A 24,869-nucleotide genomic window follows, 5' to 3' on the forward strand; every position below is an offset into this window, starting at 1 on the left:
GCAAACAAACAAATAATCTTGCTTGCTTTTTATTTGGATTGCATTTCATTGAATCTATAAACCAACTTTTGGAGCATGACATCTTAACAATATTGAGGTCTTTAATTTCTCTCTGGAAAACTTTGCGGTTTTCAATATACATGGCTTGCATGTGTTTCATAAAGTTTATCCCTAAGTATATTTTTTATCTTATTGTAAGTATTATTATTTTTTATTTTAACTTGCATTTATTTATTGCTAGTATAAAGAAATACAATTGATCTTTGTATACTGATCTTGTATCCTGCAACCTTATTAAACTCATTTATAAATTCTAAAATTTGCCTTAGATTTTATGAGATTTTCTACAGTTATATCAAATATAAAGAAAGACACTTTTATTTCTTCCTTTCCAATATTTTTTTTTCTTAACTTGTTGCACTTTCTAGAACCTCCCAAATGATGCTGAATAGAAATGGTAAGGAGGGACATCCTTATCTTGTCCTGAGAGTATTTTTTTTAAACCAGGAATGAATATTTGTAAATTATTTGTAAAATATTATTTCTGTGCCTATTGAGATGATCACATGGTTGGTTGGTTGTGTTTTTTCTTTAAAAATATTTTAATATAATGAATTACTTTGAGTTGTTTTCAAAGATTAAACCTTCTCAGTCATGATGCATTATCCTTTAATATATTGTTGGATTCAGTTTGCTAAAATTTTGTTTAGAATTTTTGCATATATATTCACGACAGCATATAAATATTTGCTTTTCTTGTAATATCTTCGTCTGGTTTGATACCAGGGTAATGCTGGCCTCAAAAAGAAAATTGGGAAATATTCTGTTCTCTTCAGTTCTTTGGAAGCATTTGTGTAGAATTATTGTTATTTCTTCTTAAATGTTTGGTAGAATTCATCAGGGAGGCTACCTGGACCTGGAGTCTCTTGGTGATAGGTTTTTAATTACAAATTCAATATCTTTAATAGATATGTGATATGGCTGTTTAGGTTACTTATTTTTCTTGCGTGAGCTTTGTTAGTTTATATCTTTCAAAGAATTTGTCGATTCCATCTAAGATGTCAAAAGTATTGGCTACAGTCATTTAAAGATTTACTTATTAGCACTTCGTGATTGTAGGCTCTGTGCTGATGCTACCTCTCTCATTCCTGACTTTGATAATTTATTTCTTCTCTCGTTTTTTCTCATTAGTCTTGCTAGAGGGTTATCAGTTTTGTTGATATTGTCAAAGAACTAGCTGTTAATTAGCTCTTCTAATCTTTTTAATTTCCTTTCTTCAGCATTCTTTGGTTTTAATTTGCTATATTTTTTCTAATTGTGTAAGGTGCAAGCTGAGATCATTAATTTGAGACCTCTCTTCTTTTCAAATATAGGTGTCTTGTACTATATATGTTCCCTTAACTATAGCTGTAAGGGCGTCCAACAAATTTTAATGTGTTGTGGTTTTATTTTCATTCAGTTCAAAATACAATCTAATTTTATTTTGATTTCTTCTTTAACCAATGTGTTATTTCGAAGTACATTATTTAATTTCCAAATATTTTGGGAATTTCCAGAGATTGTTCTATTATTGATTTCTAACTTGATTTCACTGTGGTCAGAGAATATACTTTATTTGACCTGAATCTTTTTAAACTATTGAAATTTGACTGATGGCTTAGAATATGTTCTAGCTTGGCAAATGTTTCATGAACACTTGAAAAGAATGTGTGTATTTTTCTGTTGTTGGGTGGAATATTTTATAAAGGTACATTAGCTCAAATTAATGAAATGTTTTTATAAAGATTTTCGAAATCCTTACAGATTTTCTGCCTGCTTATTCTATTAATTATTCAAAGAAGGGTATTTAAAAATCCAACTATAATTATAGATTTCTCTATTTCTTCACGTTCATTTGGTATCTCTAGAAGATCAACTCTATCCCCTTAACTCAGCAAGTCCACTGGGTTCCAATTGGATCCCCCCTCTCTGCAATGTGGTCTCGACATTCAAGGTTGTAAATGGAGCAGTCATAGGACTGACTTGTTTGTTTCCTTCCTCTTAGAGTTCACTCTTCTTTGTTGTCTGATATCCATTCCTGAAATTCATTGTTTCATATATTTTGTTCAGTTTTTTGGTTATTTCAGGTAGAAGTATAAATTCAAGCCCTGTTACTCCATTTTTACTAGAAGTACAATTGTCGTGAAGTCATATTTAAACTAATCACCAGTAAAAAGCGTTCAAATGCAGACCTGTCTATGCATGGCAATACCACCGTATGAAAAGTACTGATAGACATTCTGAGGCCTGTAATCTAGTTTAGAGCATCTCGATATATTTAGATATGATTGACATGTGGCCTAGTGACTAAGTGTTTAACAGAAAAGTGGTAGGCGTTACATATCAGGCATTGTGCCAATAGGAAGAAAATATGTACACTCTATTTTGTGAGCAGGGGCAAATGCACCCTGAGTGGTAGTTGAAAAGAAACAGAAGACTGAAATTATTTAATGCCTATCTTTATATTCCTTGTTCCTAGCATAGTACTTAGCACATAGTAGAGCTCGATAAATATTTGTTAAACTGAACTACGTAAAATATTTGATAACGTAAGATTCATGGTGGATCTCACTTGAATGTCGAAGGTAATAGATTTTAAAACTTATAAAAGTGACTGGGTGTGAGGGCAAAATATGTTACATATACTTAATAAAAACTAAGTAATTAAGTAATATGACTGAAATGATTGAGACACTTAAAACTTCCACAAGTATATCAATGTACCTATTTTAAAGAATGAGGAATAAATATATGGAATTTGCCACCTCATAAGGTGTGAGAAGAGTATCATTGAATTTCTGCACATCAGTGCTCTAAGAATTGGTTAAAGCTAAGATTGCTTAGCATTAGGTATAGGAAGCTGCTGAGTTTTCATTCAAGAATAGCCTTGGCTCCAGGATAAATCAGAATATTGAGCTTTCTTGGTGTTGTGTTCCTTCCAAACTAACCAGTAATGACCTCTACTTTTCCATTCTGTGCCTTTGCTCTACCTTTCTGTCCCCAGGAATGTCCCCTACCTATCTCTACATGTCCAAATTTTACCCTAACTTCAAGCTTTAGCCAAGTGAGGCTGCCCTAATTTTCCCAATGGATGCAGTTTTTCTTTTTGCTTGTTTTGTGAATAGTATATACTACCTCTTTTATGACACTTACCTTTTTTTAACTTGTTTTTTTATTATTTGTACCCATGTATCATCCCTTCAATTAGACTTTAAGCTCCTTAAAGACAGAATCAACGTCTGACATATCCATTTGCCCATAGAATAATCAAAAAGTATAGACATAGGAGATGATTGATATGTTTGTTGGATAATGAATAAATGAATGAATGCATGATTACAATGGCATTTTCTTGTGTAGAGGTTCTACATGCAGAAACTGTGGATTCTCTATCCTTTTCCAAAGAGTAAGGAAAGGAGGCTCTTTTTAGGAGATACTACTTAAATGAAAGACTGAAGGGACCCGATGAACAGGAGAGAAAAGTCCGAGGCATGATAGAAGACCCAGGGGTTGGGGTCTGGGATAATGATGAACATTTACTCAAGGAGTTCAGAAAAAGATTGGCTGGAATTTTGGAGGACAACTTAGAAAACAACTTTTTATTTTCCTGTTGTTTGCTGAGAAATGCAGAACATTTACTAGTGGAGGAATATTTTCTGAAGGTTGTGGGCTGGCTGGTCGACAGTGCTTGAGGAAGAAGCATGTGGCTGGGGCAGATGGGCTAGTAGAAGGACAGGAATGAAGGCAGAGGAGGGACTGTGGGTGTGAGCTGAACAGAAGAACACCATGAATGAGAAACAGAGAAGGTTGGTTGAACTGATATTGAAAAACAAACCATCTAATGGCAATAGCCTTATGGTGTATACTCATGAAATATTAAAGAAAAACCATCTCCTTATAAATTAGCCCAGGTAGAAATTTTAAAAGATTAATTTTACTTGCAATTCTACCAATTCAAAATTGAAAAGTAATTGAGATAAGAAGAAAACTTTGCTGGTATCAGCCTTTGAGACTTTCACACCACAAGGTCATTAGTATAAATGAATCCACCATCACCAAGGTACAAATGCAGAAAAACTAGGTAACCCAAATCATGCAGCTCTTCTAAAAATAATACAGCAAAAAATCCTTCATTTATGTTATCAAACTGTTGTCTACAATTTGTACTTTGTTTTATCCTCTTTGCATTTTCTAGGTCAATTAAAAGCACAGTTTATTCATTATGCTGTGTTGCCCTCAGTTTACCCCTTACCTCTAGAAATTCTTGAATTAATATCCCCATTGTTGGCTGTGTGACTAGCCCCGAGAGTAAAGGTTCCTTTGGAACTTCTAAGTGCTGGGCAGCCTATGTGCTACATTACCCACTACCTCGACAGTCCCACGGAGACTGCAAGGGACTGGTAGAGCCTCATCTCACTTTGTGGGCTCCTGTCTTAGGTGAAAGAACACTCAGAATATGTTACTATATTCTGTTGTTCAGACTTGATTTAGTGCTTATACTAGCCTTTTGGTAGTGTGCAAAGGGTGCAAGCAATTTCTTTAGAATTAACATGTTCCAATTTTGTGCAGCCCACTCTCAGGTCCCAAGAATATTTAAAGGCTTAATTCTCCTGGCATTATTCATGTGAATTCTACCTAGAACAAGAAATAAGTGTGACCTTTATCCAAAGCATAAGACAACAGAAAGGTCTTCTAATTACTCTTAAATTTTAGGATAAACAATTGACTGCATTTTATACTCAAGAACTTTCTCGCTAGTCTTTAGAGATACTCCCAGATAAACAACTTTATAACTACTAAAGGCAGTAATACTCTAGGATGAAAAAATATATCACATCTAGATCTTAAGTGAACTGAGAGTAGAGTTAGACATATTAAATGACACTGTGAGAATGCATGTATATAGTTGTATTTCTCACACAGCAGACAAGTGTTGACACCTGCGTATGTACATACATGTGTGTATGTAACCCATTCCGTTCATTTTACTACTTTTCACAAGCTACTCAAATTCTAACTCCCTAGCCTGCCACCCAAATCTTCTGGTGGAAATATTCTTTCACATCTCTCTCCCTCCTACTTCTTTCCCCCCACACACTTATGGTATGTGCAGTTTCGCCAGACCCGTGTAAAGACAGGGGAACACTGATGGGATTGCTTTTCACAAGTGTGGGAATGAAAATCCTTCCCAATGAAAACATCTGTCTCTGTTCAAGTCATGCCCAGTTATCCCCCAAAAGAAATGTTCTGATTAACTTTTTTTTTAAGTCTTAAGATAGCAGTTTGTGTAGCAGATCTAATTAAGAAGTTTATGTAACAGATCTGCGGGGTTTTTTTCCTTCTTCAACTGGGTTCTTTGAGCTCAGTTTGAGTGTTACTAGCTTTCACCATGCAACGGCCAAGTACTTCCCGAGCTGAAAATTATCAGCTTTTGTGGGATACTATTGCTTCCTTGAAACAATGTGAACAAGCTATGCAACATGCATTCATTCCGGTAAGGAAAATTTCCTTCTGTTTTTCTAGGGATTCTTTTATCTTTCTCCTTTTTTCCTTTTATAACTATAGATAAGTGGTATGTATTCTATGCACTTAAAGATGTGGTATCTTCCCTGTAGTTCTTGTTTGGGATAAATCTATGTCTGTTTTTTCTCTGTATGAAATCTGAATTCTTAAAATGGCCAAACATGGATCAGTAAGAAAGAGTAAACAGTGGTTCAATGAAGATAGTAATTTTTAATAGTAACATGTACTAAAGAAAGAGCACAAGATTGATATTCCTCATATTAATATTCAAAACAGCTTACAGATTGTATTTTCTGGTTGGTTCCCCCAAAACTACTTAGATTGGCTTGAATATCTTTTGTAATGGATTTGATACATAGATCAAGAAGCCAAAAGTTAGTTCTTATATTTTGATTCTTTGCTTATCCAAGTAAAATCCACTGTAAAACCTCTCTTGAAAAATGTGATTGTTCCCGTAGTAAACTAGTAATGCAATGCTTAGAGATTATAAAAATGATGGAAGTGTATAGATATAGAAAGTGAATTAATAAGTGAGTCAGTGTTGTGTTTCATATTACAGAAATAATGCCTGTGCTTATAATTATCCTACCAGACGAACCAGGCTGGCTGCATTTCATAGGCTGAGATGAGATAAATGGGACTTGGAAGAAGAGTATTAAAATATTTGATTCTTTAATTAGATCTATTTTGAAGGATTGAGATAACTATTAACAATAAGACAATACTCTTAAAAATAAATCCCTGTTAAAAGTTATTTGGAATACCTTAAGAAAAAAACGTTATTTATAACATAGAAACTCAAACATGTATACTTCTTTCAATAGTTGGAATAAATCTTCTTTGAAATTCAAATTGTTTTCAATTTGACAAGTTAGATGCTGTTATATTTTTCTCTATAACTTCTGAATCACCTAAATGTTTCAAAGACTGTGCTACTTTTAAAGTTCTCATTAAATACTATTTTCTAATTGGATCTCTGTAAGTTGACCTTGATTGCTAAAGACATGAGACATATAATTTTTGCAAGAAGTTTAAAAAACTAATGGTGGACAGCTCCCTAAATCAGGCTAAGTTATAGTGATTCTACTTTGAACCGGAATCTGATGTATATAGTTTGCTTCTCCTGTCTTTTTAAAACTCCTCTCCTTTGTTTTATCAAGGAGAGTATGATTTTCCTTGTGAAGCTCAAGTATCTTTTCCTTTCTGGAGCTTTCTCTGGCCAGGCAGTTATTTTCTCCCTTCTCAGTTCCTTGCATGCACCTCTGATTTATCAACTAACATATTTTACCATAAAGTGTTTTCTTCTGTGTCTCTCTCATTATATTGTAACTTCTTAGAGTGAAGGAGAAAAGAAAAGTAAGTTGGAGAAAGGAACTAACCTTTATTTATTTTCTTATTGTCCTGTCTTGAACTCCTTGAATATCGGATAACTATTCCCAGGGTCTAGCACAGTGCCTGGCACAACAGAGAGTACTTGGTGAGCATGTGAGAATGAATGAAATCAACTCCTGAGAGTCTCTAATTCCAGCATCTCCAGTTAACACATGGCAGTTTTCATCACCAGCTTTGTCTATACTGATCTCATGAAATTATTTCTATTCAAATCCATCTGGAGAAAATAATAAAGCTTGACTAAAGCATTGCAGTGGGATGATGGTGGGAGTAGTAATGTGTTAGTGTAGCGGATAGACCTTTATGGGAAAAAACAGGCTTGGGTTTAATTCCTGTACTCCGTGGGCTACTCTTCTACTCTAGCATCTGTCCCCACTTCCCCTACTGCGCACATTCATGTAGACCTTTCCTTTTATTTAGATTTCCTTCGTTTTGACTGCTCCAAATATTTTTCAGAAGATATTGGGAATTTGCCAGTCTCTCAAATTTTTTCCAAGTTTTGCATTAAATGTGTCATTATATCATCATAATTTTATGAGGACTGCTTTTAGAAAACATAGCCATTATTAAAATATTACTATTGGTTGAGGATAATTCTGTTTAAATTGAGCCTCAAGTTATTTCTTTGTCAGAAAATGTAATTTAGATCTCAGAAAAAGGGCTCCATTTATTCCGTACTTTATGTACTTTTCAAACCCAATGATATGTATTTCATATACACACACATATTTATACACACACATGTGCATACATGGATATATGGCATTCTTGCCTAATGATACTCTTCATTATTTAGGATATCTAAATAAATCCTAAAATATACATATCTTTACCATGCTGTGTTTAGCATATTACAGACAAACTATGTTGACTCAATCAGTTGCTTCCTTTAAAATAAACCTGGGTCTCTTTTAAAATAAAGTACTTGGAAAGAAATAATGTGTAGGAAGTATGCACACACATTGATGTACCTGATCTTAGGGAAACTGTCATGAAAACTTCACAAGCAGGTAAATGGTATCTGTGCATGTCCTGTGAGTGTGGATTCCTAACACATCATTAGAATCCAGAATCACCTAGATGGTCTGGATCATCTCTCACACATATAGTAAGGTATAGATCACAAATAATTTTTCAGTGAGTGCAGTTCTGTGGACTAGTAATACACTTGACATAAAATCTTAAGTCATAATACACTCTACCCCAGAGAACCTTCTCATACAGCCTAACATTCACCTTGGTGAGAGGAAACTTAAAGAAGCTGATACCTGGATAGTGTATTGCCCAAAACAGTCTGCAGAAAGAAGGAAGCCAAACTATGAAGTCCTTCAAAGTTTCAGTTTGATTTCACATAAGAGAACATGACCTATAATGATGAGGTAGAGATCAAATATGGACTCTCAAGCAGGTTCATCTGCTTGACCCAAGAGCCCTGAGTATAAAACAGCAACACAGAATTTCCCATATCTTTAGCATAAGTGCTGGCTGGTGTAAGCTCCTAAATATTTATTGAATGGATGAACATTAAAAAGCTCTCTCATGTAGTTTCATAAATTGATTCCATCATCAGAGTTTGAGAGCAAATTTCTAGACAGCAGTATCTTTGGTTATCAGGCAAATCAAAGGCTTTGCTGTCTTATTTTTCAAGTGAGTGATATCCTTGTAAAAACAGTTCCATAATTAGTGGTTTTTTTCACAATGACTTGCCTGTGTTTCTATTAACTTACTAGTTCATTCATTTCCCTAACATTTTATTGAGCCACTGCTATGTTCCAGGCATGGTCCTAGGCATAGGACAAAGACCTGAAGGTGCACTTCATCTTCTTTGTGACACTGTCACTTTGGAAGGTAGACTGCAATACCCCTTGCTGAAATGGTGGCCCACTGTCTTTTGCTGCAATGTACAAAGTTGACTTTCCTTATGCTCCTAGTCTTCAGGCTTGGGTTAGATCTAATGTGAATGTCATGCAGCTTTCCAAGCATTTGGAAAGATACTAAAGTGAGTTAATCAGCACAAACCCTGGTGAAACTACATGGAATTCTGCCCATGAGGAATTTTCAGAGGGACACAAAAATCACTCTAACACCAGATACAAAGTGTTGAGTTCCCTAAGTACCCATCAATTACCATAAAAATTAAGAAAAGGAGCAACCTTCATGGAAGGGCATCTCAGCTGAGTTTTGAAGGTTAAATAAAATTTTGACATGTGATTATGTGATGATGGAGGAAGAGAACATTCCAAGTGGAAGGAACAGTAAAGGTACTTACTAGTTGAGTAAATGTGGTCTATTTTCCCATCTGCTCATTCATTCAACCAATACTTATTAAATACCTTTTGCATTTCAGAAATTGTATAATATTCCTGGGCATATAACAATAAATATGACAAGCTCAAACCCTTCCCCGAGGGCATTTACTTTCTAGTGGAGGAGACAAACATTAAATAAACAGTTACACATATATCTCTATTGCATTCTTTAATGCCATCCTTGAGAGTTGTCTATAGCATTTCTCACAATTGCAATTCAATATTGCACATACATGCCTACAGATAGACATCTATTATCAGAATAGTGTAGCAACTGTAGATATTTTACAAAGCCACTAATAACAAAACAAATAAAACATTCTTTTCCAAATATTTTTTAGTCTTAAAATACACATTAATTTCTTTAACAAACAACTAGTAGCCCTGTCTGACACATCCCAGGCTTAATACTTGTAGTATAAAAGTGATAGTATTTGTTGAGCACCTATTTTATGTCATGTGCTGTTCTAAGCACTTCACACATTATTTCACTCAATTCTGTCAGCAACTCTCTGGTGTGAGCACTGTCATCTTCATTTTACAAAGTTTACAGAGGTTAAGTAAATTTCCCATGATGGCATAGCTAATAAATGGAAAGGCCTGCCCTTAGAATGAATTCTCTGACTCCAGAGCCCATTTTCTTAATGGGTTCACTAGAATAAGGAGAAAACCACTGAAACCAAAGCAATTGTAACGGTGTGATAGAAGCAGGAATCAAGGGATGTGCAAACTACAGTATATGCAGCAAGGTGGGAGTGAGCCATCTGCTTGGAATGGAGGGGAAAGATGATTAAGGAAGACTGAAAAGTGGAGAGAAGTCTTGAGATGGCATAAAATAGGGGTTTATCAGATGAAGGAGGTGAGTAAGGATGAAATAGTAGATGCAAAGGCACTGAGGCATGAAAGAACAGTATGGAATGGGGGCTAGTTATTAACTTTCCCCAAGTTCTGATCTTCCTCTTTGAGTGTTAGGAAATAAGATCGGAAACAACAAGGATGAGAGTTGGGTCATTCATTTAAGATCAGGAATCCTGCAGGCCAATCAGAAAAGAAACACTAAATAATTCAGGCCCAGACTAAGGCACTGGAGCCTTAGAAGAGAATCTCCAGTGAGAAAGAGATGGTTTTTAGACACCTGGCTTCATTACCCCTGCTATATATGACCTGGCCAACAGATGAGCACCTATCTGTGCCTAAAACTGAGGACATATGCCCAGAGAAGTAGAAAAAGCTTGTGCAAAAATCTAAAAGAATGAAACAAATGTAGAAGGATAAAAGGAAATGAGAAACCACATACTCCAGAAAAAAGATACAGAAGAGTGGCAGGAACAATGAGAGGCTGGGCGAGGCTGAACTATGGACTTGCTGCATCCCTCAGAACTCCCACTTCTTAGTTCCTGTCCGTCAGGTGGCTAACCTGCTGTGCTTCCTCCCCTTTTAACTTAATAAGTTCAAATTTTGCTTAAGCTAGTGCAAGTGACTTTCTATTCCCTGCAACCAGAAAACCTTAACAAAGACAAGGCTGGTTGGAGGCTAGTGGTCCAGGGACAAGACCCAGCCCTGTAAGAAAAGGCAGAGCAAGAGCTGGAGAGAAGGTGAGCAAATCAGCTGAGCACACTAAGCTTCAAGGGGAAGTCCTATCCTTCAAGACTTAACTCACATCCCTTTCAACAAGACTTCCCTTATCCCTCATAACCACATGACATTCCTTCTCTCTCATTATTTCAACCCTGATTAACACTCCTTGAAGATAAATAAGAGTAGGGAAGCTGCTTACATATTGCTTTAATCTACATTTTCTTATTTAATCGTCACAATATCAACATGAAATAGCCCCAATATTATTATCTCCATTTCAGAGGATCAGTGGAGTCAGGTAGCTTGTTTAAAATCATTTGACTGTAAGAGCAGGAGAAAACCCAGGCCTTCTGACTCTAATCCCCGCTGCCTCCTTCTTCACCCCCCATGGTACTTTGCCCCTATTTCTCTTGTGATATTTCTATGCTTTGTATTATAAGCATTTGGGGGATTTCTCTCATTTCCACATGACTCTGTAAACTCCCTGTAGGGCAAAATCATGTACCTCTTCCTACTTTCTGCATTTCCAAGTACAGTGCCTTAAATATATGTTTGCTAAATAAACCAGTATGGGCTGATTAATACTTAAAATGTGAGAACTTAGGCAGCAATGAGATGATAATGAAGAAATAATCCTTCTTGTCTCAGATACATCCTTAAAACTGTCTCCTCAGCTCCAGCATCACTTCCACCGACTCTGCCTCCAGTCCCTGGATGTTGAGTTAGAGCCATCGTAAACTTAGGTCTACTCTGAATAGGATTTGTTCAATGACAAGTTTCAGTCCTAGTTCATGGTGTTCCAAGTGTGTCTTGTCCTTTCTGGATTCTAAATATTGCTTGACTCATCATCCTCAATCATGTTGGATTCATTTCTCTATTTCATTCCTGTTAGCCTCGCTTTGCATTTCTGTCTAGTAATACCCCACTTTTTAGTCTATTTCCTTCTGAAGGAAATGAACAAGGCTATTAATGGAATTCCTATTAGTAAAGGAATAAAGATGACACTTAATCTATAGAGATGTTCGACCTAAGGGGGAAAAATAACTACATCAGAAGCGACCTGGATAATTGCAACAGCCTGGGACTGCATGAACATTTGCAGATTTCTCGTAAAATGGAATGAAATTGTCGCTTTTGTTTTTAAACAAAAAGCAAGAGCTTGCCATCTTTTTATCTTCCTCTCTTGTGAACTTTGCATTTTCTTTGACTGCTGTTCTTGTGATTCCTGTGCATAGGCATCTGGAGTCCATGAAAAATTAACGCCAGGTGCAGGATACCTTCTCTTTATTCCAATATTGCTCATTGTAAAATGTTTGTATTGACTCATCAAAATGGGCTACTGGCGCAGATATATGTTACTGTACGATAGAGTAAGCTCATCTTCTGCCACTCCTACTTTCCTCACCCACTCCGGAAATTGCAAAAATAGGACCCAAAACATTTTTGTTACAGAACGGAAAAGTAGACAGTTGTTCAGAGTTAATAATAGCAATCCTCCTCCAAGTAGCAAACAAAATTAAAACACACACACATCAAACCCTCAAAACCTTTAATGAGCTAATACTAGATATGTTGCACTCTTTTAAGTTTCATTCAGATGTTTTACTTAGCAGGAAGATGACCAAGAACAATGGATTTTCTAATGTTTATCTTGTGTAGAGACCGGAACATATATTGTATTAATGCTTTTACTAATGCCGCTGCGGAGACTACCACTACACTACTGTTACTACCTACTTTCCTTATAGTGACCTCTCTTGTTACAATTTTCAAAGCAGTGTAAACTAGATTCTTTCTGATTACAACTTTGCAAGGTAAGCAAGGCAGGTTTTAATATTGCCACACTATTTGTAAGAAGATTGAAGTTCAAAGAGTTGAAGTGGCTGGGATCAGAAGTGATTAAGTAGTAAGACATAATCTAGTAGGACTAGAATCTCAGTCTAGCACACTTTTGCTCTGACTCAGAATTTTAGCTACTTGAAAAATCCAAGTCCGAATCCCTTGCTCTACCCTTTACTGTCTTGGGCAATTGTCTAACTTCGCCAAGCCTCAGTTTAATCCTCTGAAAAATTATATATTATACAGATCTTTTTAGGGTTGTTTGCAGTTTAAATAACATAGTGTGAGTTAAACCCTCAGCACAATGGCTGACCAAAGAAAGTACCCAGTAAGGGTTGCCATTATTAATGTTGCTAACTTTTAATATCTCAAATGTATCTTGTTATAAATTGCATAGTGTTTTTTAATTTAATTTTTGTTGAGTTAATTGCATAGTGTTTTTATATATGATTCCATTTGCTTCTTGAAGAAGCACATGAGTTTACTAAATAATAATTTATAATCTATCTCCATTGTTACATGAACAAGAAGTGTCAGAGCGGTTAAATTAGTTGAACTAAGATCATGTAACTGAGGAGAAATGTATCAAATCTCTGTCAGATGACCCAAATCCTAAAGTCTTTTTATTGCTATTTTTATTATATTCAAAATTAGGTTAGTATTAAAATCAGGAATCATCTAATCCTTATTTATAGTTGGATGAAAGCGTAGAAATAATTTAGAGTGACCTGACCAAGTTCTTCAGGGGCACAGCCATCCCTAGAAGCCTCATCTGCTGACTCCAATTGCAAGACTAGGAGGTTCTCATCCTGTAACATAAAAGTATAATGTGTAAAGGTTTTTGTCGAGTTAGAATGGGTAAGGAGAGATCATGAGATATAAGGTTGCAAACATTATATTCCTAAGGAAATTATCATCTCCATTCCAGTTGGTTGGGGAAATCCTTTACAAAACAAATGAAGGTTCCAGTTTGTCTGAGTTTACAATTCCAATGGACAAGTGGTCTGAGGGAACAGAGGAGAGTCAGCCTGGAACCATCATTTCACTCTCCAACTTGTGACAGAGTCCCCATGCACCAGAAAACGACCTCGTCTCTGCCTTCTTTCTCTTCCTTTCATTTTTCTTTCTTACTGTTTCCCTCTCTCTCCTGTAGGCCACAGAAACAGATGATATTCCTCCATCTTTACTCTGAAACACACAGTTATAGCATTATCCCATGCCCAGTAGGGGGTAAATTGGTAAGCAGTCCCCTTGCTTTGCAGAGTAACTGAAGGAAAGAAAGCCATCGGAAAACTGAGAAACCAAGAGTAATAGACACACTGCCACTCTGGGAAGCTAGGGCAGCTGTGGGGCTAGGAACTGGTTGGCATTTTGGACCTAGAGATTTGTAGGCTCTTGGCTGTGGAACAAAGAGTTCATTGCCTTGTCAATGACAGTATACAAACACATCTGCAGAATATATTCTTTGACATCATCAAATGCTAGCAGTATTTAGCCAACTTCTATTTTTCTAGTCCCCATTCACTTCTCCTTTTTATTTATTCTCCTCCCATGTTTTTTCTCATTGAAAATGATTCCAAGTAGCACATTAATTTTGAAGAAAAAAATGTGTAGAAGGGAGATTGGTAGACTTGTAGATATTATCATAATGTAAAATAAAGGAAATGGAATTAAAATGTTCTCTGCTCTGTTCCTTCTGCATCCAAGGCCAAGTGCCATTTTTTAGAGGCAGGGCTTGAAACATCTTACAGACCTAACATGGAGGTGAGTACATTAGAGATTACTAATGGTTTTAAAAAGTAAACAAAACTCACACATCCTCTTCGTCTCTCTCCTTATCATTTCCTGTCATACAAAGGAACCATTCTAGATTTGAAATATTTTACACTTTCTCCATGGCTTCACCTGATATGTTTTAAGCTTTGAGTGTGTGATCTATTATCAAATTATGATTGGTAAAAGAAAAAGTGAAAGCAGAGTTTAGATGTTAATTAATTTTTCCTGGAGTTAAGACTTATAGAACATGGAGAGAAGCAAGGATGGAAGAAAGAGTTGGTGATAATTTTCTGCTTCACCTCAAATCTTTTTTACCCTTTAATATAGAAGAGAATTCTTTGCCACTAATTGAATGGTCTTGAGGCCAGAAAATTAACTGATTCAGAAGAAAAACAAAATATAGGCTATAAACATAGAGCAAGAAGATCATAAATGGATTTTTGAGGTGCCTTGTCTAAGACATATGGAACCTTATCCTTTAGCCAATTCATTAGAAGCCACTTTGTATCATTGTTCTTTTTCCAGTTTCCAATTTTCCAAAGTTTCTTTCTGACTTTTGTCTTATTTCTGCATGCCTTTCTTAACATCATGCCTTCTAATTTTCCGTATCTGAATGATAAAAACAGAGAGCATCATCATTTTCCAGAAGGAAGAATTGTACAGTATCCCTGCCTTCTTTCTAGTATTTCCCAGCAGGGCAAAATTTATGATGAGTGAAATCAGATCTTTGATGAGATGTGGATTCTTAAAGGTCATCCATTTCACTCTTTATTCCTCAAATATAGAAATAAATGGGGAGGCTCAGTGAATTGCTTTTTCACCCTGAGTTACTGAACTTACTGGGTCTAAAACTGAGATCTTCTGATTCCCAGTCCAGCCATTTTTATACCAGGTACATAATCCCTCAACTGGATTGTTGTGACTTCCAGGGAGATAGAGTGCCTGATTTTTGATAGCTGTGCAGGAACTATCTGAGATGTCAAGTTGACTCCATTATAAACAACTTAAAACATTATTTTTATATTAAAGAAAATAGATGATTATGGAGTAAAAAAAGCTACATAAATTTTTAAGATAAAACATGAGACCTCAAATAAATGGCTAATTTTGGGTGAATCTTTTGGGATATGTCTTCACATTCATTTGAAAAGTGTGAGATATGCTTAGGATGCCATTTTGCTTTTTTCATTATATTCGAATCCTTAGCTTTTCACCAAATACTATGCTTCCTCCCACCTCTCCGACTTCTGAAGTACACAGTGGGAGAGTAAGTTAGGGCAGGGAGCATTTCCAGCAGCTACCTTCCTTGCTCCACACAGGGTGATGATATGACAAGAATATGGATTTGGAGTCAAGAAGGGTGAGCATTGGCTCCACTAGTTATTAGTCTAGTGATCCTGGGCAAGTTGTGTTACAGGTTCATGCTTCACTTTCCTTATTATACAAAAAGCGTAATTATAGCATAAAATCTATAGACTTGTAATGAGGAGTAGGAAAAAGTGAACATAAAGGACCAGCATATGGTAGGCATAGAGGAGTATTTCTGCTTATAACTTTCCTTAATTTACATGCTGTGGTTCAAAATAGCATGGTCTGCAGTGCGTGACAGGCTCCAGATGCTAACACATTGACACCACCAGGCAGTGTGTTACAAGAGCTAGTCATTAGAGGGCAGCATGCAATTACCCCTTTCTACCCATTTCACCTAATCTGTTGCCTCCTGTGTTTCTCATGCATCCTATGTCTTCATGCTGTTGCTCTAGTTCCACAGGTCTAAAAATCCCCTATTAACAAATGTCTTTTGAGTATATTGTATGTCATGCACTGTTAGGAGTGTAGGTAGGGGCAGCTGGTGAAGAAATGAAGTAAGATGAGGACCCTGTCCCAAAAATGGTGACAGTTTCAGCAAGAAGATACAGATATCATACATGAACCACATAGCCATCAAAATGTGTAAGAACGGAAAGAAACATTCCTTAAGGATGTCTAGACTTGGTGCTTTCATATAACTTCTTTCCTTTAATATTTATAATTCAGTGTGAACTAAAGCAGTACAAATAATGAATGCTTCCAAATTTGGAGTGCAGGATGGATAGATTGAGACCTGCAGTGAGGACTGAAGAAACTTTCATGGAGAGTAGGAGACTTGAGATCATCCTTGCAGGATGGATAGAATTTGGTTAGGTAGATAAGAGAGGGGACCGCGATTGATTCAGGATGTGGGAGAAGGAAGAAATGTAAAAAGTGACCTTATGGTAGGCATGAGCAGGGTGTGTGCTTGGAGTATAGAGAGTCCTGGCCTCGTGGAAGAAAAAGAGAGAAACTAAATAGCAATCATTTATTGATCACCACTTTGTGTAGTACATGGATCAGACCTGATCCATATACTACAGAAGAAATAGGCCCCACCTTAGTCTGATAAACCAGGTTATTGAAAGCTTGCTCATAATTCTGGTACCTAAGTCTGGAAAATACCACTGTACTACTAACATTATAACTCTTTAGTGGCTTAGCAAAAAGGAGCAGATGGTATCCACATGGATCTTTCCAGGAATAGCACCACATGGAGTGAATTAGTGAATTAAGTAGGTATGGTTATTGTGGCATGGGGCATACTGACTAAACCACATCTGAGATTTGAGGTAATGACTCCGTTTTTTGTGCGATCTTCAGAGAGCATTTGTACAAATAAAGCTCACTGTGAATCAGTGGGACTTGTGGCATCATGGACTAATGGGAAAAAGCAAGGGATTTAAAGTCAGAAAACATGGGTTTGAATGCCAGCTTTGCTTTTCTCTAGCTGTCTGACTTTGGGAAATTCACTGAATCACTCTGAGCCTCTATTTTGATCTGTGGACATGGGAAAATTCCACCAGTCCCTCTGGGGTTCTCTAAAGAGTAGACAAGAAAGCACAAGTAAAAAGCTTACCATATTTCCAGGCACACAGTGGGTACTGGCTCAGTCAAGGTTAGTTCCCATCCCTCTTCCTGTGGAATTAAATGACCTACTGTGTGTGGACACAATTTCTAAGTTATAAAGCATGGTATCAGTGGTCAATCTAATATAACTACCAATTTGAGTTTCAATGATGATCTGCAGACTTAGTTTTGGTGAGTCGTTTATTTTAGTCTCTTATACTAAGTGCAAAGAGGTGTATGGAGAAGGGTGCAGGGTGGAGGTCTGAAGAATCTTCATAACTTAAAGTTCAAGCCATTTTTATCTCTTCTTCCAAGTGGAATTGATTCTAGAGAAAACTTATAAGTTAAAGAAAACTCTCTGATTCCAGCTCTCCCCTTTCTGTGCCTCATTCTTCAGACTGCCCCATCTGCACTGGGGATAAGGTAGTACCCAACTCAGTCTATCCGAGGTCCTCAGGATATCATTCATTTTCTGCAAAATATCACATTTGCTTTGTATTTTAAAGGAGGATCAAGCAGACATGTTAACACTTCAATACAAAGAGAAGAAATACTGTTGGTTGTTTTTCAAAGATCACTGATAGAATTTGTGTTGATTAGAACAGACTTCTGGATACTTATCAAATCTTAATAGAGAGCAGAAGAAAATGTTTTGCAGTTGTAAAGAGTTACCCACTTTGGAATCAGACTAACCAGTTTGACTCTTGGCTCTGCTGTTACCTGCTGGATATCCTTGGGCAAGTAATTAACATCTCTGTGCCTCAGTTTTCTATAAAGTGAGGATAATATTATTTTTGTTATTAAGAGAATTCAGGCAAGCAGAATTGAATTGAGTTCAAACCAAGCATGAATCTGCCATTCTTTCTTCCTATTTTCTGAGCTAGGCTGGTGGTAAGCTAGGTAGGTAATCATTTGTACATTTTGTTAAGTGCTAGGGAGAGAGAACAAGGTCTTAGCTTCCTCCAGAGTTGCTCCCTTGGGACATCCTGCCATAGCCGTTAATCTATAGTTAAGCCTTGCCTAGCCAAGCCTCTGGCACTCACACTGTTCACAGACACACCCACTCGTTATTGCCTCAGAGTCCTCACCTATGAAGGGGTAGCCCCTGTGTCACTGCAGAGTGAGAGCAAACCAGGTGACAGGCCAGGACCACTTGGTGCTACTATTTGTGATGACTCAGAGCTGTACTGGCTCGAACTGTGCCCACCTGATTGTTCTTTTGGAGAGAGAACATGAAGAGGAAAAGAAAACCCAGGAAATCAAAACGTAACCACAGTGATAAATAAACCACAGTGATAAATAACCTTACATCTATAAAACGCTTCTCTTTCACTTCACATACATTATTTCTCCAGCTAATTTCTTGGGAAATAGGTTAACTGGAAAATAGCGTTGTCCCATTTTTTAAGTCGGGGTTTGCAAGAGATTAAGGGACCTAAAAACCCTCTGAGAATTGGGGAATTGAATCTGAGTCACTATGGTGAGAAATTTCTCTTCAGACGTGAAAGAGAAGCTAGCAACTTTCAGGGCAGAAAATAACTGCATTTTCAGCCTGCTAGCCTGAAAAAACTCAGGAGAGGGAATCAAGAGATGGTGATGGTTACTGGCAAGGGTTCTAGGACTAGAAAGGCAAGGGTTTGAAAACTGGTTGTAGTACCTCTTAAGTTTGTGACCTTAGGCAAATGACTTAGCCACTTTGATCCTCCCCTTCTTTTTTCTTTCTTTCTTTAAAAATGAGAATGATAATGTTTTCTTTAGAACCTTTTGAGAATTAAATGTATTAATGCATCTTAAGTATTTATCACAGCCCTTGGATTTTAATAATCATTCAATAAATGCTGAATATTTTATTATTGATATTCTTGTTGCTATCTTGTCTTCAGTGTCAGTACTAAATAATTGTGAGACCTGGGACATATCACTTCCATTCTGTCTCCATTTTTATATTTGTAAGATGAAAGAATAGATTAAATGATCTATAAGGTCACAGCTTTAAAGTTTTCTGACTCTAGAGTGTATTTGTTCTTCATATTTTGTTTTTGCTCTCTCGTGCAACAAGCAATATGTCTTTAATCAGTCATTTACCCAAAATTTTCTTTGGAGCTTACTCAAAAAAATCCTGATTTAGTCACTCTGCGTATTCCTGGGCCATTAGCCTTCTCCTGTCATGCCTCCTGTGGGCCTGCTCATATGATGTACTGGGGCCCAGTAACTGGACCAGAATGAGGAGGGGAGGGTTCTGGCACTAGCCAGGATCAAGGTGGATAAATCTAATTAGGCTTTGAGCTGGCCTCTGAGTTGTTGATGAGCAGTAAAAATTAGAATGCAAGGAATTCCGGTAAAGTCTGATTCCACTTTGAGAGGCAAGAGAACATGATTGTCAAGAGCATGGACCCTGAGTCAGACTGTTTGGGTTTGAAGATGATCTATTTACCACACATGTGACTTTGGAAAGTTGCTTAACCTCTGTTTTCTCACCTGTAAATTGAGAATAAAAGTTATCTGCCTCATTGGATTATATGAGGATTAAATAAGTTAATTGACGTAAAATAAGTGTTATATAAGTGCTTGCCCTAATTATTATCCATCCTAGTGCTAATATATCAGGAGATTTAGGTGCTTCTGGGTCATAGCACCATGAGCGATTCCAGATAGTGATGATACTCAGCCAGGCAACTACAAGTTCCTGGTAAATCCTTCAAGTAGGAGGAGGACCCTGCTAATACCTAGGGATGTGGGGCTCTAGCCCAACAGATTGTAGGAAAGAAGGAGAGGAAAGAAAGGGTTTCAGGGCTGGTAGAAAACTAGAGGCAGGATATTGAAGCAGAAGGCCCCCTCTCAACCACATCACATTTTTTATTTCCAGAATGGGCCAATATGATGGAGGGTTAGGGGGAAAATCTAATACAAAATAAAATTATCCTGAGTTCACTCCTTAGCATACCAATTCATTTCAGACCTGTTTGGATATGTGGTTAGTAGCCCTAATATTCTACTTCCCTGGTTAGGATTAGCACATGGTTTGATTAGGGCTCACCCTGATGGCAGCCCTCTGTGTGAATTGTGAAGCTAAAAGACTGTTAATATGGTATCATGTAGCAGCCAATCTAAGCCAGCTAATATTTACCTTGAGGTTCTGGGATCTCCAGCTCTCTCAGTATAATCACATAAACACACAAATGGACTCATTTTAAAACTTTCAGTGGTTTCTATTTTGTTTCAAGTTGTCAGGCTACACCATATGTAAAAGTCATTTATAGGGCCTGTGTTACTTCGTGCCCACTCCTTTAAGGCTGTATTGCTTCTTGCCTTGTTTAAGGATGAGAAGATAAGCCAAAGACACTGGGCCCCCAAAGCAGCTCACATGTTATTCTTGCCTTGTTTTACCTCCTGTTTAATTTGGCCTACTGAGAACCACCTGCCTTCTACTTGCATGTCCCAGGTCATTTGAAATCCCTGTACAGTTCCTAGCCTATCAATGTTATTGTTCACTTCCTGCTGTATCTGGGTCACTTGACTGTGTGAGTTTCTCTTCTTTTCTGCTTTGCTTCTTGAAAGTTTAGGTATAGGCAGGGACTCAGTCTTTTGACCCCTCACTGGTTAGCTTGCACTTGTCAGATGTAAGCCTCCCAGAGTGTGTTCTTTAGCTAATTGGCTACTATACCTCCCCTGCCAACACCCAACACCTTGCCTGAAGAGGCTTCCTCACTGTAGCTGGCCTGGTGACCATGTGACCATTTATATCAGCGGTATTTCCAAGATCTGGCACTTAACAAATGTCAAGAAGTAACCACATCAGTCAGAATCAATGAACTCCTTTGAAAATTTGCCTTCATTATGTCAGATTCTTTATTAGTTACATTCTCTTGGTGGCAAGCAACAGAAGTTTATCTTTTACTAGCATAAGCAATGTAATTTATGTAAGATTAAAATATTTAGGTATCCCATGAAATCCAAGGAGAGGAAGGTGGCTGGAATTTATGAATAACTTGATCTAACAATTTAAATTTTATCAGTATTCCCTCTGCTTGCTTCTGGCTTCTCTATGATTAGGTTTATCTTTCCCTCTTGCTATAAACTGGCTTTCTCCCCATGGAAGAGACTGTAATATGAAAAGCAAACTATTTACATCTTATAGTTGGGTTGCCCAAGGGAGATTAATTTTCTTAAGCCTTTATGGTTTCAAAAATCCTTGCCTAGATATACATAAAGACAAGCCTTGAAGCTTCTGATTGAAAGTTGTTGTTTTTTTTTTTTTTATATTTGTTACAAATCTCTTTCTAGTTAATGAAAAGCATATTGAAGGGGGATGCTGGAGTCTGCTAAGTCACTAGTTTGATTTAGGGGTTCAATTAAAGAGGATATCTAATGTGGAGAGAGAAAGTGTGTACAGCAGGGCAGTATCAAGTGTGAAGACAGAGCTTAGAAGAAACCATCAAAGTAACCAGGGAATTGTTTTTAAGACTCAGAAACCAAACTTGATCAAACTAGGCATGGACTCACATGATTTCAAAAGTGAGAAAAGAAGCAGGAGCCAGGCTGAGCCAAGGGAAGATCTGAAATTAACATCTGGTGGGAAGAGCACACTCATGGGCCATACTTGGAATTTTACTGCACTCTGTGCTGCTACCACTTGGGATTTTTATTCTCTGCTGATATATGCTGTTGAGTACCTAAAAGATTCCAAGAAGCTTCTGAGAGAACAGTGTGGGGAGGCCTGTGAGAGTTTGGAGCAGAGCAATGGGGGATATTCAGAGAGCCTGATGTGGCAGCAGAGTGGGATAGTGTGTTATTCAGGACAGCCCACCGAGACGTCTCCTTGGCACTCACGCCAGGGAGTTGCCAATGTCAGATGTATATGTGTGTTCACACAATCCACATATCCTGTTTGTTTGTGCATTTTTAGTGATTTTTATAGATGTAGGCATTAATTGTGGCTTCTGGATCTTTTTAGCATGAGAAGGAGCAATGAGCTTTTCGCATAAGAGATTATACTTTAAGATTTACAGCCTCTACATCCTGCACTTATGAAATAACTATTATTTCGTAAAAGCTGGATATTCAAGTAACAGTGACTGGTTAAAGAAAGAAGGTGGTAGTGGATATTGCAAAGGTAGTCAGTCATGTTGGTAATATGAGAGATTTGGGGGTTATCTTAGAAATGCTCTTCAAAACTTACAGAGGTACTACTTTCCTTTATACCTTCACCTACACTTTATAGCTACATTTAGTCAATAATTCCTTGGTATTTACTGAGTTCCTTTTGTGTACCCAAATGCTGTGAAGAATTTTAGGAAAGTACACAATCCTTGTCATTTTTTAAACCTGGAGTCTGATTGGAAAGACCAAATTTACCCATGTGAAATGGAAAATAGCAACATTAATATACAAAAGTGATACATGACATTGTATAGGAATTGGGCTTATGTATAAAATTATTATTATTTCCCAGACCACATTAATGCAATCTACAGGAGAAAAACAAAAGTAAGATGGGTTGAATGTCCCAAATCAAATCAATGCATATTTATTGATCAAATTATATTAGATAATAAAGGGAAATACAAGTATTGGGTATGATACTCAGAAAGTTTTCAGTCTAGTCAAGTAGACAAGGCACAAATGCTTTTGGGAGTTCTGGGAACCAATTAGAAAGCATAGAAGATACATCATCAAAACTAAGAAACAAACAAACAACAACAAAGTCATTAAGTCATCATCAGGTTGCTTTCAACATCTGATATGCAAGACCCTGAGGCATCTCTTGCCTTCAGAGTGGTCTTTGCTTTGCCTGGATCTTATATCATGCTCTAGCTAGAGCTCTCCAGTCACTGAAGGACTCAGGTGAGGGAGCCACCTAAGTATTGGGCTCAGAGAGCAGCTTACTGCAGAAAAAAAATGAATTTTGATGTCAGAAAGGCCAGTGTTAAATGTCAGCTCTCATTTTCCCTGAGCCTCAGTTTTCTCATCTATAACATAAGAATAGTGATAATAGTGCCACATCAGTATGGTTTGGTGGAGATTAGATGAGGATATATATGGATATCCTTATATATGCGCCAGTAATATGTATTTAATAAATGGAAATTCACAAGGTCTACTCAGTTCTCTTTAGTGCAATTGTAGACCCACCGTGCAGATATGCAGACCAGGGTCATGTTCTCAATGCCCAATGTTTGTAGTTAAAATATGTAATTTTGTTTTGTAAAATCTGCTGGATTGCCATTTGTTTATAACTCGATTAGGATTCCATAGGCACAGATTGACATTAAAAAGCTGTTAACTCCGTTAACTCCAGAGGGCACGGCTAATGAAATGTCCCAAAAGTGGAGCACTTGCCAAAACCACTGTGTCGTATAGGACAGCTCTCAATTAATCATGATGAGAGTATTTCCTCTATCTAAATGAAATCTGCAATTTGGGAAGGAGATTAAAGATCCTTCGGGGGAGGAAGGAAAAGTTGCTGTGAAAATTCTAGAAACTAGAAAATAAAGATAGATCTACTCAATATTCATGAAGTCAGATTGGTTAATGCAAACAGAGATTGCAATCTCTTATTTTCTAATGACTTGGCTTGTAGTGCTCCTCTATCAGTTTTACAGAGATTCCTACTCAACTTTAAAGAGAATGACTGCAGTTTGTGCAAAATATGTTTAAAAAAGAAAGTTTAGTGTGTCCAATATGATTTTCTGCCATCTTTGACTAATTTTTAATTTTCTGTCTAAGGATTTCTAAGGTATGTGATCAGAGATGCATAAATGACAAAGAAAAGATATGATACAGCATGCATAATAGAAGAACACATATAAAATGTCAATAAGTGGATCCTGCTATTGTGCACTGAATATAATGTACTCTCAAAAGGCAGTTTAGAGAAAAGAGTTATAAATATTAGTTTAGGTTTAATTTTTCTTCCATGAGAGAAAAGTCAAATTTCTTTAGTACAGCCATTTTATAAAGAAATGTTACAAATTTTAACTCTCACCCAATTTATTAGAAATCCTTGCCCTATGCACAGCACAAATCCTCACCTCCTACACTGTTGGGTAGAATTTAAAAGAAAATGAGTGTAAGTTCTATTGCTTATTTCATTTCATTGTGTGATATATGTAGCAAACAAATATGTGAAGGGAGGAGGGTACTGGGAACTCTGAGCCCCTACATTTATCCCACCAATACCTGACACAGTGCCTACACAGGTCTTCAAGAAATACTGTTGAGCTCGTTATCAAATAAGTTAACAGATCCTATGTCAGAGTAGACTACTTACTGTTTAAATTTTTTTTGTCTACTTCTCTTTTTCAGGCTAGCCCTGCTCCTATAATTGTCAACACAGATACTTTGGACACGATTCCTTATGTAAGTAACATTTTTATTAAGACTTTCTTTAAAAACTATGGTAGAACTTAGTCAGCTGAATTTAAAATTCAATGCATATTCAGTTTTATCCAATCCAGATAATCTTAAGAAATGATGTGTAGAATGGCTTTTGAG

The 24,869-nt window shown here is 36.9% G+C and overlaps 1 protein-coding gene across 29 annotated transcripts in view; it reads left to right on the forward strand.

Annotated features, from left to right (window-relative positions):
- Positions 1–24,869, forward strand: part of DLG2 (discs large MAGUK scaffold protein 2) — a 1,809,506-nt gene that overhangs the window by 1,125,721 nt on the left and 658,916 nt on the right. For 25 of the 29 annotated variants that reach the window (XM_044753763.2, XM_070490530.1, XM_070490528.1 and 22 more), the window contains one exon: positions 24,681–24,734. In XM_044753763.2, the coding sequence (XP_044609698.1) occupies positions 24,681–24,734 (54 nt within the window). Of the gene's footprint in view, positions 1–5,248; positions 5,534–24,680; positions 24,735–24,869 lie in introns of those variants that run through there. The other 4 variants (XM_070490538.1, XM_070490543.1, XM_014840362.3 and 1 more) reach the window with 3 other exon arrangements.

The sequence above is a fragment of the Equus asinus genome, chromosome 20, assembly GCF_041296235.1.
Source record: "Equus asinus isolate D_3611 breed Donkey chromosome 20, EquAss-T2T_v2, whole genome shotgun sequence".
In the NCBI taxonomy this organism is placed as follows: Eukaryota; Metazoa; Chordata; class Mammalia; order Perissodactyla; family Equidae; genus Equus; species Equus asinus.